The 16385-nt window shown below is 46.4% G+C and overlaps 1 protein-coding gene across 3 annotated transcripts in view; it reads left to right on the forward strand.

Annotated features, from left to right (window-relative positions):
- The window catches only part of LOC147701580 (transcriptional enhancer factor TEF-1-like), a 199095-nt gene that overhangs the window by 127087 nt on the left and 55623 nt on the right, over positions 1-16385 (forward strand). For 2 of the 3 annotated variants that reach the window (XM_086930240.1, XM_086930241.1), the window contains exons 4-5: positions 10929-10991; positions 11608-11652. In XM_086930240.1, the coding sequence (XP_086786366.1) occupies positions 10929-10991; positions 11608-11652 (108 nt within the window). Of the gene's footprint in view, positions 1-10928; positions 10992-11607; positions 11665-16385 lie in introns of all 3 variants that reach the window. The other variant, XM_086930239.1, reaches the window with a different exon arrangement.

A 16385-nucleotide genomic window follows, 5' to 3' on the forward strand; every position in this document is an offset into this window, starting at 1 on the left:
GCTGCGGTCCGTACAGTGCCAAGCTCCCACAGACTCACTTCTCCAGCGCCACTGCGCGCTACACATAGACCAGGCACCGCTTTACAGCCCCCACTGCTTACACCCCGACCATGCAAGAAGCATGAACCAGGAAAAGCCCCAGCGGCTTCACGCTGCTGCGCGCCCCGGGGGCACCGCTAAAGACTATTAATCAATACACACATTAAAGTTTTTACTCACCAGGAGGAGCCGAGAGGCAGAGGGTCTGCGCGGTGCCCCTGGGACCTCACTGCCGGTGCGTGCACCTCACGAGAGGGTCATTCAAAGAGGAGAGGAGAACCGCGTGTGTCAGCAGGGCGAAGGAAAGGAGGGGGCGGCCCGCAATTGACCGGGAGAGCGAGCGCAGTGAGAGGTGCATGGGAGAGCGGCTTGGAAGACGAGAGCTGCGCGGAGAGGCGAGAGGCAGAGGGAGGGAGGACAGCCTGTGCCGCGTGTGTGACAGGGATAGGGAGGGAAGGGAGGGAGAAGCGGAGACAAGAAATCAACAGAATGAAAGTGTGCGCGGGTAAGAGTGACCGAGGAGAGAGAGGGCTATAAGGGTGGCGGAAGCTGCGGAGGAAGCAAATATAGTAGATATAAGGTGAAATGGAGGTCTCTCAAAAGATATGTAGTACTTGGACTGCAGTTGAAGCCAGGTGCGCAACTACACCCGAACTTCGAGGCGGGGGGTGGGAGGGGGGCTTTTGGGGTGCTAAGGGCAGGACACGCTTTTCCAGAAATGGGCTCAGAGTTATCCTCATAGACAATATTAGAGAAAGAAGTGACAAACTGCAGTTTAAACATATAAGACAAACCTGATATAGCAAACATGTTTTGAAGATAAGACACTGTCCCCAGAGTGGCCTTTAAAAAGCATATTAACACCACCCCTTTTCCCAATTCACTGATTCATCTTGTGGCAGGGCTATCTGCTTGTGAAATATTTATCCTGTTAATTCCAGAAAATGCTCATGACCCATTGTTGACTGAAGTTACAATTTCAGTTTACGCAATGGGATGTTGCAAAATATTCATGGGTGTTTCTGCTCTTATATGCAGGTCTCAGAATATTAGGCTTCGTGGCAGTGCTTCATTTGAGTTGGTGGTTGTAAGTGGAACTCACTTGCATTCACTTTTGGTGTCCTTCTACTTATTTTTCATTTATTTCAGACCAAAAGCTTAAAAAACCCAAAAGGGGGAAGAGCAAGATGGAAAAACTGTGATAAAGGGGGAAAGCAAATACGGAAAAAACCCTGCAAGAGTGAGATAAAGAGCCTTAAGAAGCACACCTGAGAGAGTGGCTAGTCTCCTCCCACATACTGGTTACCTTGAATACAGTATCGAGAAATATTGCTTGCCATACTCCGGGGAGTTCAGTCATCTAAAAATACGTAACTATGTGTCACTTTGCCATGGGAGGGAATCGTCTGCGATGTTGTAATAGTATTCACTAATAATATTGCTGAAACATCAGGACGTGCTCACTGTGTGCATTAATTTCAGAGTCAACTATGGTTTTATTGATAGGCTAATCGAATTGGCGAACAGAGCTTCTCAGTAAGGATTTTCCCTTATTCAGCATGGCCATGGCATTCACCATAATGATGCAAAGGCTTCTGTGCATATTTGTTTCCTTCCCAATTTACATTTGTGCTGTGCAGAATAAGCAGTTTGTTCTGCCCCCCATCCCAGCGCACCAACGGACAGGCCAGTTGCTGGAGCTCCAACAGCCTCATGCCTATCCTTCCTCCCACACCAACCCACCCTCTCAGTTCGCTCTCCCCTACTGCAGCAACCCACACACCACCCGTTCCTTTCCGCCATAAGATCCAGATTCAGAGAGTAATTAGTATGGCCTTGACCACGTGGCATATTTTTTACTTTAAATCAGGAACAATTACAGATAGGAGAAGAGTGACAAGCTTAGCCACTTTGAAATGCAAGCAATGCTGTCCATTTTAACAATAGACAATGCTGTTACTTCTATGCTAAATCTCTGCTCCAGTCCTTTCTGCAGACACAGTGCACACTTTACTCTGACACTGTCCCCTCTGCAGACTGCCAATTCTGCTTATCAGTGGCAGCTAAAGATCTTTGGAAGAGGTTGGGTGTGATACTTTCCCTGAATTCCAGCGAGCAAAACTAGTAAACAGTCTTCTTGTAGGTGGTTTTGGGGAGAGTTGGCTCTTTCCCCGAGAATTTTTGTAAAAGGTTTGGGTCAAATTTGCTTTAACGCCATGGACCCTGAAAAGCCATTCATCAAATATGCCAGTACTTTCATGGTGTGCCAGGAACGCCTGGCCTTTCCTTGAAGTAGGTCCCATTTTTTTCAAATGTCATAAAACAAAAATGATTTCCACTATGCCAAAGACAGCATTTTTTCATGTGTGAGCTCCGTATGACAAGGATTACATACAATAAGCCAGCGCCCGAATTTTGTCATAGACACTACCCTTAGTCATGGGTTCTGCCAAACATTTCCTCTGGCAAACAAAGGTCAGCGTTTTGCCATCAGCACCCTCTTTAAAAAGAGTAAGATCTCTTAGGACAAGAATGATCTCAAATTGTCAGTTTCAGCATTTTTTTTGATGCACCTGATATGCTAAGAATTACTTGCAGCGTGTCAGGGCCTGAAATTTTGCCACGAGTAACACCACCCATCCATATGATATTAGTGCTGTTGTCCATAAAGCAAGAATGAGCTCCAGTATGCCGTACTAGCATCCCTTTGCAAGCATAACACCCATGCACTCACACATAAAAACATACTGACACAGACTCTGTTTCTCCCAGACAGTTTTTAACTAAGCCTGGGCAGAGTTCGCGAAGCAGCGCTACGCAGAACTCCACAAAGTTACAAAAAACCTCTGCTGCGCTAGGCGGAGTTCTGCGAGTGGGCGGAGTTGCTTGTCCCACCCATTCGCGTGGTGTGTCCGCTGTACGCACATGGGCACAGCCATCTTATTTCCTACTCTGTTTATGGAGCTGGGGCCTCCTTTTCCATCCTTATTCAATCTTTGCAATCCTTGCTTTCTAAAACTTTTTTTCAATCTTTTTTATTTATTATCTTACCCTTGTCTTTCTAAGTGTGTATTTGTGTTTTTTTCTACTTTACTCTGTGTTTTTGGTGAGTTTTGTACTTTTTTATTTTTTAGCTTTCCTATTTCCTTATTACCTAGTCCTTTCTTCTTTTTACCTGTTTCTTTTTTCTCTCCCCCCCTGCCCCATGGCAGATAAGGGCGTACCAAGGAGCGGCCACCTCCCTTGCGAAAGGCGGCGCCAGGCAGCGGGGTGTAGCCCGTGCCCTGTGTTCTGAGGTAGAGGTGGCAGCGCTGTTTTTTTATATACAGCTCCACCTCCCCTCCACCCTGGCTGCAGGTGGCAGGCCTGGGTCCAGGTACGGGATGAGGGAGCGCCAACAGCACTGGGCGAGGGTGCGCCGGGCAGTTTACAGATGCTCTGGGGTCCGGCGTACCCATCAACAGTTGGCGCATCGCTGGTCCGACTTCCTGGACTGAGAGCAGGACCTGTTGGACTCGAAGGAGTTGAGATTCCGGGGCTAGGCGAATAATTATTAAAATTATTAATTTTTATTATTACTTGTGTGTTCTATTCTATAGCTAATAATTTCCCCCAAATAATAGCAGGCATGCTGCTCACATGCAGGGGAGTTATGTTTTCAAATGCTATGTAATTGTCTGTTATTCTAGACAGGTTCTTAGCTTATTTGGCGCCACCCACCTAACCTAGTTATCGAATCGTACATGTTGCCGCTCGCTTGGGCTGATGTGATTAGTGATGATTATGTAAGACCTTTTGTAATTAGTTATTTGTAATTTCGTAACAGCATGGTGCATGCCACACAGACGGTGCAGGGATGTTTGTGAACAACATTCATTTTTCAATGGAAGCTTGTGCTGTGGGCCTTTTTCTCCTGCCACACAAGCTTCCATTGACAAATTGAGGTTTGCGACCGCCCTATGGCCTATAAGGGACCGCGGAGCAAACCTAAGGTCAGGCAGTTCCCGAACCGCAATGGCATCTGCCCGACATCATTGTAATCATTATAATAAGGCCCTTAGTGATTAGTGCATTGGTCCGTCAAAGGGGGTTGACTTGAGACTAAGAGATTTCAAGTAAGATTTGAGAAGAAGCAAACATCATTTGTTGCAATTTATTATTAGTAATTCCAAAATGCAGTTTATTAAATTTGGAATATGAGTGGACTAGGTAGGGTTTTTGGAAATTTTGAATAGGATAGGACAACATTGTATATACTACAACTATTTGATCTGATTTAGAAAAGTTAAATGTTATTGTGATTGCTTTTCCTATCAAAATATATTTTGGGGAGATTTTATTTATTACTGCTAATCTTTTTTAGGTCTCGCAGAAGACCTATTGAGATGAAACCAGAAAGCTAAACCAGGCGGATTTTGCCGAGTGCATGCGTGTCCGTGCACGCGCTTTCCATTTGCTTCCCGAGCCGCCTGCCTGCTTCACACTTCAAAGGAATGCGACCCCCGCCCACGCAATGCCGAGAGCCAGCGCTTCCCTCCCATTCGCTCACTCCCCTTCTCCCCCGCCCCCACCCCATACAACTTGTTCTTTCTTGTTGACCCTGCTCCCCTGCACTTTGCCATCTGTAAGTAAACCCCAGCCTTCTTAGTCGAAGTCCTACTTTTGTGTATCTAATGCGAGTGAGCTATGCTGAGCCTAAGGCAGCCTCGCCTCCCGTACTTAGTAGGGCGGTGACGTCATGCTACAACCAGCAGCTTTCTTCAGCCAGCTGCCGAGGATTGAAGGGGGCGCTGCTTTCAACACTTGCCCAGCCCCCTCCCAGCCCTGCCTTTCATCTGTTCAGCTTCAACCGGTGCCCGACATCGCACCCCTGCTGCCGCACGAGCGCTTGTTAGTGCACGTCCTGCCCACCTTGTCTAAAGTTGTGTTCTGACGATCCATTCTCTCCAGTGTGCCCATGCCCCTCCAAAGTGTCCGTATTTATATGCTTCCCGATTTCTCAAATATTCAAGTATATCAGGATATGCTGCCATAACTTCAGTCCCCAAACATCGCGCTGTTTTGCGAACATCAGCTTGATACTTTCGACGAACAGAGATTGAGAAATCGACTTTAGAAAAAAAATGCTTTATTTTACGCATGCGTGAAAAACAGTCGCTGCGCACTTGGATTCAATGGACTACGGAAAGCTTACAGACAGCGCATGAGGGGTCGCCGCCTCTACAGAGTCCCAAGCAGCTCATTGTGGGCTTTGCGTTTCTTTCACCGTTTACGGTCTCGCAGTTGCTGAATCAGTGCTCTGCTTTTCCTCTGTTGCATGGCGTCACATGCAGTGGTAACAATTAGTCTTCTTATAGTAAAACGTTGTGTGTGTGTCAACGATACACGCCACCCCTTTTGCTTTGCCAATGCTTTTTTTTATTCAATCACAAAGTCTGCAGGTAAAAATCAGCCCTCGAAATCCCTGAATCCACCTTCGTGCAACCCTGCTCTGTGCCTGCCAGAGCCTGGTGCTTGGAAGCAGCCCTGTGCGTCGCTAGCCCTGTGTGCTGCCAGCCTGGCACTGGCAGTGTCTGCCACAGAAGAATGCAGCTTCGTGTTCTTCTAGCCCTCCCTGTGTTAAGCCAGAAAAGCACAGCAGCAGTTCAGCGCGCATCCACCCTCGTGAGCTGCCTACCAGCCCTGCATGTTGGCTGCCAGCCCCGTGCAGCTACCAATGGGCTCTGCCATCCCTAAATGCAGTCTTGGCATTCGCCAGCCCTCATCACGGCTAACACTGCACAGTGTAAGCCATTCACTCTTGTCTGCCGGCCGGCGAAACACAATGTCATCACCGCACATTTGGTGCTGAAGGATGCTTTGCCCTCCTACAACGCTAACCGTAGCACTTACTGTCAGCCACGAAGATGCCTCTAATAACCTCCAAGGCTGCACCATGCACTAAGGCAGTCTTTCGATCAGCTGCCCATGCGCACCACCTCTGTTCCATCCATGAATGCAGCCATGTGCAATGCCTGCCCTGCAAGCCTTCATGTTCTGTATCAGCACCACACACCACCTGCTTGAAGGTAGGTCAATGCTGTGCCGAGTACACTATCTGCCAGCCCTGTGTACTAACAGTTCTGCTTGCAAATAAAGCAATCGCCTTTCAAGCCCTGCTAATGACCACACTGGTGTGATTTCTTTTAACCCTACAGTGTTTCAAACCCTTTCGTTAGCTTCATAAAGACGTAGAGAAGCTGTCACTGCTTGTTTGCTGCCCTCCCCTTGCTGAGTGTGTTGCTTTAATTATTTTCTTTTTACCTTCTCCCCCGCCCCCCACCCCATCCGACTTGTTCTTTCTTGTTGACCCTGCTCCCCTGCACTTTGCCATCTGTAAGTAAACCCCAGCCTTCTTAGTCGAAGTCCTACTTTTGTGTATCTAATGCGAGTGAGCTATGCTGAGCCTAAGGCAGCCTCGCCTCCCGTACTTAGTAGGGCGGTGACGTCATGCTACAACCAGCAGCATCGCATGTGATATGTAATCCAGCAATACTTATATCTGTGCTCCCCCTGTGCTCACATGGGTAAGTGTACTGGAGCCGCCTGCCTGCTTCACACTTCAAAGGAATGCGCCCCCCGCCACTGCCCTCTCACACACTTCCCCCTAATTCGGACGTGCGCGCCGCGCTCTCCTTCTGCTGCCACACGCATTCAGCTCACCAGGCTGGACAACCCCTCACCCCCCCATATGCTCGTTCGCCAAAGTCCCTCCCACCCTTCCTTAGATCTTCACTTTTGTTTGAACTTTCAGTATGAGTTTTCACAGGCCTGAAGGCACTGGAGTGATTTACATGAGCCGCAGTGGACATGTGCCTTAACAGGCGAGCCTCACTGATATACATTAGAGAGGGTTTCATAGTAAATTAACAAACTAGCTTGAAAGGTTTGCTTTGCACATTAGACAATAACCTATTTGCATTGAGTTCAGAAAGTGGGCCTGGTCTGAACCAGAAGGTTGCGGCGGCAGAAATCAACAGATTGCGTCTGGCATCCATATACCAACAGAAACAAACGCACAGATGGTGGCCGAGTCTATCTGAATGCCCCGACACACAGTCAGTTTTGTCGGTCAGATTCCATGATATAGCGTATTGTTCACAAATGGTCTATTTATATCTATTTCCTTGGGGCTGGGGTCACGAATCATTCAGAAACCGTGAATTTAAATGTTTCTCCTTATTGATTACTGGCAATATTATGCTTGCATCTCTCCATCCCGCGCTAGAAAGCCAGGAAAGGTGCTAATGAAATGTTGAATATTCACAATGCGCATGCTACTAAGGAAACACTGCACTGTGTATTTATATGTGTAGGTATGTAGGAGTGCCTGTGTGTGTGTACGCTTGTATATGTGCATGCTTGTGTAAGCATATCTCCTCTTGGTAATGCTGTATATGTATGTGCATGCTTGCTTATGTGCATGTCTATGTGCGCGTGTGTGTCTGTGTTTGTAGGTGCTTGCATGCGTATGTATACGTGTGTGGTTGCATCTAACTGTGTATGCGGCTGCAGGTAGCTGTGTTTCCAAATGTGTGCATGTCTGTGTGTGCATTTGTGTCTGTGTATGTATGTCCCCATGTATCTGTGCACACAGATGTGCCTTTAAATAAAGTTGGAGTAAGTGTCCTTCGGCTCCCCCATTCCTTTTATCCATCCATCCCCCCACTCCATCCATCCCCCCCACTCCATCTATCCATCCCCCCACTCCATCCATCCATCCCACTCCATCCATCCATCCATCCATCCCACTCCTTCCATCCACCCATCCATCCCACTCGTTCCATCCATCCATCCATCCATCCCACTCCATCCATCCACCCCCCACTCCATCCATCCATCCATCCATCCATCCCACTCCATCCATCCACCCATCCATCCATCCACCCCCACTCCATCCATCCATCCATTCCACTCCATCCATCCATCCAACTCCATCCATCCGCCCCACTCCATCCATCCATCCACCCCCAACTCCATCCATCCATCCATCCATCACCCCACTCCATCATCCCACTCCATCCATCCACCCCCCACTCCATCCATCCATCCCCCCACTCCATCCATCCATCCCCCACTCCATCCATCCATCCATCCATCCCCCACTCCATCCATCCATCCATCCCACTCCATCTATCCATCCCACTCCATCTATCCATCCCACTCCATCTATCCATCCCACTCCATCTATCCACCCCACTCCATCATCCATCCCACTCCATCCATCCATCCATCCCCCCACTCCATCCATCCCCCCACTCCATCCATCCATCCCACTCCATCCATCCATCCATCCCACTCCATCCATCCATCCCACTCCATCCATCCATCCCCCACTCCATCCATCCCCCACTCCATCCATCCCACTCCATCCATCCATCCCACTCCATCCATCCATCCATCCATCCATCCCACTCCATCCATCCATCCCCCCACTCCATCCATCCATCCCACTCCATCCATCCATCCCCCCACTCCATCCATTCACCCCCCACTCCATCCATTCATCCCTCCACTCATCCATCCATCACCCCACTCCATCCATCCATCCCCCCACTCCATCCATCCATCCATCCATCCATCCCACTCCATCCATCCATCCATCCCACTCCATCCATCCATTCCCCCCACTCCATCCATCCATCCATCCCACTCATCCATCCATTCCCCCCAATCCATCCATCCATCCCCGCACTCCATCCATCCATTCCCCCGACTCCATCCATCCCTTCCCGCACCACACTCCATCCCTCCCCCGCGAAAGTTTAAACTATTAACATTGTAAATGACAAATCTATTAATTTCGCTATTTTCAAAACCAACACATAAGTAAAAAAATGTTGTGCCTTTCTGCCCTCTGCATCACCACATCATCACTCAGCGCTACCCCAGCATCGCTCACCACATTATCACTCAGCACCACCACATTATCACTCAGCACCACCACAGCACCACCACAACATCACTCAGCAGCACCACCACATTATCACTCAGCACCACCACATTATCACTCAGCACCACCACATTATCACTCAGCACACCACATTATCACTCAGCACCACCACAGCACCACTCTGCACCACCACAGCATCATTCAGCACCACCACAGCACCACTAGGCACCACCACATTATCCTTCAGCACCACCACAGCACCACTCAGCACCACTCGGCACCACCACAGCACCACTCAGCACCACAACAGCATCACTCAGCACCACAACAGCATCACTCAGCACCACCACAGCACCACTCAGCACCACCACAGCACCACTCAGCGCAACCACAGCACCACTCAGCGCAACCACAGCACCACTCAGCGCAACCACAGCACCACTCAGCGCAACCACAGCATCACTCAGCAGAACCACAGCATCACTCAGCGCAACCACAGCATCACTCAGCGCAACCACAGCATCACTCAGCACCACCATAGCATCACTGGTTCAAATATGTTCTCTCAATTTTTCAAGCTTTATTACAAATGTCACAAAAATATGTTAAAATTTCACTTGTGTTCTTGGATTTTCGTAACAATAAAATACACTGAACATAATCTTCACAAAAGTTATTTACAAAAGTTTAAGCTATTGCCATTATAAATTACAATCACTTTTGTTTAAGTATTAATTATTTAAAAAAATTAAATGCCATTGTTATTTGTAATATCAATACATCTAAGTCACGTAAATACAAAACATGTTGCGTTACAAATGCTATAGGTGTCACATTTGCGAAAGTTATAACTATTGGCATTGTAAATGACAAAGCTATTAATTTAGCTATTTTCAAAAACAACACATAAATAAAAAAATTGTCATTTACAAGACCAATAGCTCAAACTTTCCTAATGCGAGACCTATTGCATTGCAAATGCTTGTTTTGTGTGTTCTTTCCCAGCACATTCCCATCATCGAGTTGAGAATATGGTATAAACTTTAATTAATCATATATCTCCCTGCACAATAATCATTGTTATGGGTATAAACGTCTACAGTTTTTTGTCTAGTGTAATCACATTTACGAGGTTGAGAGGACATCTAAAAGATCACCTTAAGGAAGATGTTGTGAGTTCTCTCTTTGCTTCTGTTTAAAGCTTCTGTGCTTCAATTATTTATCTATGTTCGAAGACAAGAAGTGGGCTTTCAAATTCTTTTGCTGCTTGTGGGGATACGAAAAGTATTGATCCTTATGAACATGATCTAAATGAGGGTCTCTAGACAACCACATTCTAACAATTTATTGCTAGTTTCTGAAAAACTGTATCAATACAGTGCAGTAAATAAAGACCTTTGAATATTTTTTTAATGTCTAATCAACCAGCAGTTTTAGACCTTCAAATTAAGACTTGTAATTACTGTTGTAAGGTTGGTTGGTGAACAGTTTTGGTTGTCAGCACTGAAACTAGTCTCATCTGAATCCTTAGATCCACTATACAGTTGGTTTGGGACACAGATTAGAAAGTTGGTATCTTAAACATAGGACTTGTAGAGGGTATCAGGTGTTCATTCATTGTCCTACTTTCTTTACGGTACTCAAGGATGGCAGATTGTGATGAGATGGAGGATGTTAGCAAAACAGAGACTGGCTGCAAAGCACACTGGGCTAAGATATCCAGCTAACTTAAATTGACCTCAAACCACTGCCAGAGAAGGAAGAATTCCCATCACTGCAAGCCTTGGTTAAAAACTTAACAGCTGAACTAGACCAGTTCAGTGGGGCATATAGCTAAGTCAGGCATGTGTGTGTGTTGTGATCAGAAGATTATCTACTGTGGCTTGATGTCTATGCCTCAAGTGTCTCAATGTAATCTTTCTGCCCCACCTCTGTCTGTCTTTTCCCATATCTCCAGGTCTCCAGTCACATACAGGTCCTGGCGCGGAGGAAGTCACGGGACATCCAGTCTAAGCTGAAGGTGAGTGGCAGATGCTGCTGCTCCTGCTAGGCTTTGCTTTGCTTGCACCTTCTTTTGCCTCTGTATCTTCCTCATAATCTGTGCAACCGCTATGAAATGCCTTCATAGTCTTTCCTTTAACCATTGCTTGCCCGAAATAAGGGCTTCAAAAGCAAATGGGAGGGGTGTCCAGAAGATCAACAGGAGGACATATCCGAATACTTGGAGGCTGTGAATGGTAGATGAATGTGTTGACGGGTGCATTCCGCTTTACTCCACGGAAGACCCAAGGTCTCTATTCCGGAGATCCATTTAAATAGGTGCTCCCCCATTTCTTTTTGTGCAGAGGTCTTACTCCTGTGGGACTTGACAATCAGTGTAGGAGATGGTCATGCAGCCAAGAGCTCTCAACTTTTCGGTCTGTCGACCACTTATGTCATGTGTAGACAGCTTTCTGGGGAGGGGGAGACTGTGGTTAAAAATAAATGTCCTAGGATGACTGGGGATAAATGTTCGAAGTTTTCATTAAGTCTGACTAGGACAATGTCTGTGCAACCCAACTTGAACATTTGGTATATGCCCACCACTCTTCACTTTGTGACATTTATGTTGGGTAATTTTGCTTCTGTTCACACAGGGAGAAGGCCGAGCATCAGACCCCCAGATGTTCAACCACTATAAGGTACGGGAGGGCGTATTCAGATCACATTCGTAGAGCAGCCCGCTGCATTGTGTTTCATCGGTTATTTGGGCTGACCTTGCTTAAATATCAGACCTGAAAACCGAGTTTGAGAGATGAACACAGGGTTTTATGGTAACATTTAGTGAAAGTGCCTGTGAGGTCACTAAGCAGAGTGTATGACAAAAGATGATACCGGTCCGCACTAGTCAGCAGAAGTTTGTAAGGTTTTAGAACTGGGATAGGAGGCTGTTGATCAGATACACAGTGTATTGAGGGATCGGTATCGGTATACATCTTATTACTACGATGGAATATTGGAGCTGCCACTCTAGCACTAAGGAGTTTCTTGCAGTAGTGCAATAATAGGGACAGAAGCAGAGATACTGTGATAATATGGCTATTCTAAGGTTTGAACTTCCCAGTATGCACATATCACCCGGAAGTTGATGTATATGGGTGCTTCCTGTGTAGAAATAAAGGGAACCGTTTTGGAGGACACCCAAATATTTAAGGACAAGATAATTTTCTATTGTAACTTCAATCTTCAGATATTTGGGGAACATGTATTTGTGGGAAAACAATCCAGCAGAGTTGTCAGGCCCCCAGACTGAAAATACAGGGATGTACTGGCAGGGATGTTAGTACGCACATGTGCACTGCTCAGAGGCTTGTGCTCTGAACAACAGGTAGCGTCTACAAACGGCACACCAGGACTGCAGCTCAAGTTGTTTCCCTGTAATGTGTAGCTGAAATAAGTACCCCTCCTTTTGCTCTTGACTTTCCGCTGCAGAAGTTGACTTTTAGTCATTGCACTCTCAGCATGTTCCAGGCTGGCATCCTCTTCGCTTGGCTGTCTTTCTTTCATAGCAGTGACTCCTTCTGGGCTGTGCAGAAGTGATGCTTTGCACTGGGGCAGTGTGGGATTGGCCTGCTGCACGCCTGCGCTCCTCATCCAGCTATCTGGAGCTTCTTTGCTGGTATACGCTGTGCTTTCACCAGGTTCTAGCCTACTCTTCTTTGGTGTGAGGTGATGTCTACGCCTCTAAAAAGGCAGAAATCAGAAACGTGCATACAACTGGCTTGCTATGTCTTTGTCATGTGCCACACAGTGCTTAATTTGTAAAAAGTAAGCGTAAGGGTCCTTCCTGGTAAGCCACTGCACTCTGCACCACCCATTGCTCCTGCCAGCGCTGCCAGTGACAGAACCAACACGACTATTAACCATCACACTTTTACAAGGGTGACAATTCTGACTATTCCAGGCTACCCAAAGGTATAATAATGATGTGAGCGATATGTATTATTCATTTTCAATGTATATTGACTTATTAAATACTGTTGAGCTCATCTCAAAATTTGACAGAAAGCGCCACCATGTGGTGGACTGTCACTAGAGCCAGTGCTGACAATTAAGTTCTGGTGCCAAGCACCGAAAACCACGGGCTCAAATTAAGCACTGGTACCACATGCCATCTGGCCTCTGGAGACTTATTTGTTCTACCTCCTTCGCTCTATTTCACGTTTCCTTGTTTTCCCACCTTCATAACATTTGTCTCCTTTTTGTTGTCCTTTGCACTGTTTGATTCCTTTTTATTTTGTTTCTCTTCTGTGGTTCTTCATGCCCGGTATCTCGTCAATTTCTTAACCCCATTTGCTCCCACTTGTTTATCCTTTCTCTTTGTCTCAGGCCCTGCCTCATCCTTGTTGAATGTTTTAAACAGGTGTGAGGCCAGGAGACTGACCATGTGCACCTTCTCTCACAGGTGCGACTTTAGCCTGCCCCTTTGTACATCTTGGCTTACCTCACACTTGGTAGAGGATTACCCGAGAGTTATCCCTGGCTAGGGTGGACTGTGCATTGACCTTAGCAGGCTAATGTTTGGTCAGCCTATTGCATTAGAGGCTTTAATGCCAGACAGGATATTACGAAGTGGCATGGATGGTACAGTAGCCTTTTTCCCTAGCTTTCCCTAGTTTCTAAGTATCTTTAGGTGCAGTGGAGGAAAAGTGAGTTTGAGTCGGGCGGTAGGAAATTTGAGAAAAAAAGTTTAAAGCTCAGAAGTGATTGGAGAACCCAAAAACGCACACTTGACTTGAATTCCCTATCTTGGGAAAGTGTTGTTTGAGGATACCCAAGAATGTTATAAAAATAACCGTTCTGGCGTTCAGTAAATGAGGCTCCTGGATCTTTGGTGATAGGCTACAAGGAGAACTATACACAGTCGAACTGGTAGCCCAACACGGCACCAATTACTTTCCCAAGTCACATGTTAAACAGAAGGCATGACAGTGTTGGAATTTTTTATCACCCAAGCTAAGTTCTCCCATAGATATCAAACTCTAGGGGCCTGAATCTCCTGAAGTGCTTATCCTGATTTAAATGTCTTGGTGACAGAGGCATTCGTGGGTCTGGGGCACATTCTGCATTCATTGCTTCCCACTTCTTGCTGGGGAACTAGGCTTCAGAGTTGTACTTCTCTACAGCTTTAAAGTGTGATATCTGCAGAAGTCTGAGTTCTACAGAGATGCCTTAAAAAACACCAGACTCAAAGTACCATTCTCAGGCAATAGAATACTACCCTATCTAGGGAGAAAGGGAGAACTGTTCTCTCTGGCGCCTCTCAGACTGATAACACAATAATACGCCCCCCTCCCCAAAGGTTGTGGCAGAAACAAGCTCACCATAGGTTTATTTCATTAATGTCTATCACGGTTTCTCGACCATAAGGGTGTTTAGATGTTTTTCTTTTTATTCACAGCCAGCTGGCCTGGAATGTCCTTATGGCGCATGGAAGGTTCATCTGCTTGAAGCAGTCTTAATGTCTGTCTTAAATCAACTTGGCCTGGCTGTTGTCCCCTTTATCAAGGTTGCTTCTCCCTAGCCAGGCAGTCCATCAGATCTTAGTCCTCGGCAAGAGCCTAAATAGGGCTGCAGAGTGAGTAAAAGGAGCTGCCTGTGAGTTACTCTTTGCGGACAGGGTTGTAAGATCGGGCCAATACAAAACTAGCAACCATAATTCCCACTAATTCACTGCATGGCAAGTCTTCACTGGCTTTTATATAATGGAGATGGGAATAGATTGGTACCCTCTGGTCAAAGGAATGCAGATACTGTGCGACACAGACCAGGCTCTACAAGTGTGCAGAGAGCTTCTTGAACAGCTCTTAAATCAAACACAAAATGGGAGGCAACATAACATTACACAACCTGTGTATTTGTAAAGCGCACCTTCCCCCAGAAGGGTATCTTGGTGCTGAATAACAGATGTTTATTGTTACCCAACTCAATGGTTCTCATTTTATTGACCTCAGAAAGATGAAAGACTGAGTTGTCCGGCCGGGATTTGTACCTGTGACAATGAGGTAAAATACAGGCCCTTACAGTGGATGCATTAGTCCACTAAGCCACCACACCTGGCATAGGGCCATCGGTGTGCGGATTTGCTCCTCTTAACTCACCCTTCCAGAGATAATTCTAAGCAGGGGTAGTGGGTTAGAAACTCAAACACAATATGATACAATAAATAACACCCAATAACCGTATTGTCTTGTTAGTTACAAGCTGTAAGATGAATACATATTTACTTACAGATAAATAAAAAAAGGTTATTTGGATTTTAAATGAAAAACATAACATTAAAAGATACTAGCGGCTTAGGGGGGTCTGTGGGCACTGCAGAAATAAATAGTCCTACTGGCTAATGGGTGAAACGTTATTCTGGATTGAGTCATTCAAATTTGTGTCTCGAAGACTGTCTTGTAAATTTTACTGTAGATTCTTTAGAAAGTCTCAGTCAGTGAGGCACATGATTTAGGGGATACACTGTGTTTCTGGTGTGATACACTATCTTTGACCTCTGCCATAATGTCACTGTGGCTCTGGTGCTGTAAGACTAGACACTTCAGTGGATTTGAGACTCTTCAGCTGACATTATAGCCAGAACAGTCCAAAAGTCCGTCAACCCAAGCCCACCTCCCAAACAGAAAAGGGCATCCTACGAAATTCTATGGCAACATTTTTAGGCTTACAAAGACAGTGTTTCAAAGTCTCAAGGCTCATTAACATGGGTACCATAATTTTGGTACTCAGCAAATCAGGGCGACCCACTGCACCCAACGAGAAAGATCTGGGCTGAAGAGGAAAAACCTCAGTGTTCCTCGGGGACTGTCCAAGACTGGATGGGAACAGATAGTAGCTCAGTCCTGGTTCCAGGAAAGTCAGCCAAGGTGCACGCCCACCAGCATTGCCGTCCTAGATATTATCCCAGCAGCATCTTGATCTCTGATCGTCTAGGTTACTTCTGGGACGATTCTGACTGGTTTAATGTCCAGGTCCTTATGGCAGGTAGACGCTCACTTCCATTGAATACCTCTGTGAAACCTTTAAGTCAGCTAGGACTTTGATTACTTCCATGAAACATTTCGGTCCGCTGGGTGTTTTGCGGAGCTTTCTTTTGGTCCGGGAACGTCTTTTCTTGCAGACTTCTGTTTCTTCTTCCGAGGAAGTCACAGCACAAAAGGGATCCTACTAGGCTTTAGGTTTTGTTCCGAGCCATTGGTGGAGATGGTGGCACACACACCTCTCGACTTGCAAAAGCCTTCTTTACGCTGGTGACAGCAGAGCCCCTTTTCAAAGACTAGATGAATACACCTTCCTTGGCCTAAAGGGCCAGTGTACCATTTAATGAGGAATGAGACATCCCGCGTAAAAGACCACATCTCTGGTCACCTGA

Source organism: Lissotriton vulgaris, chromosome 7, assembly GCF_964263255.1.
Source record: "Lissotriton vulgaris chromosome 7, aLisVul1.2, whole genome shotgun sequence".
NCBI classification, from domain to species: Eukaryota; Metazoa; Chordata; class Amphibia; order Caudata; family Salamandridae; genus Lissotriton; species Lissotriton vulgaris.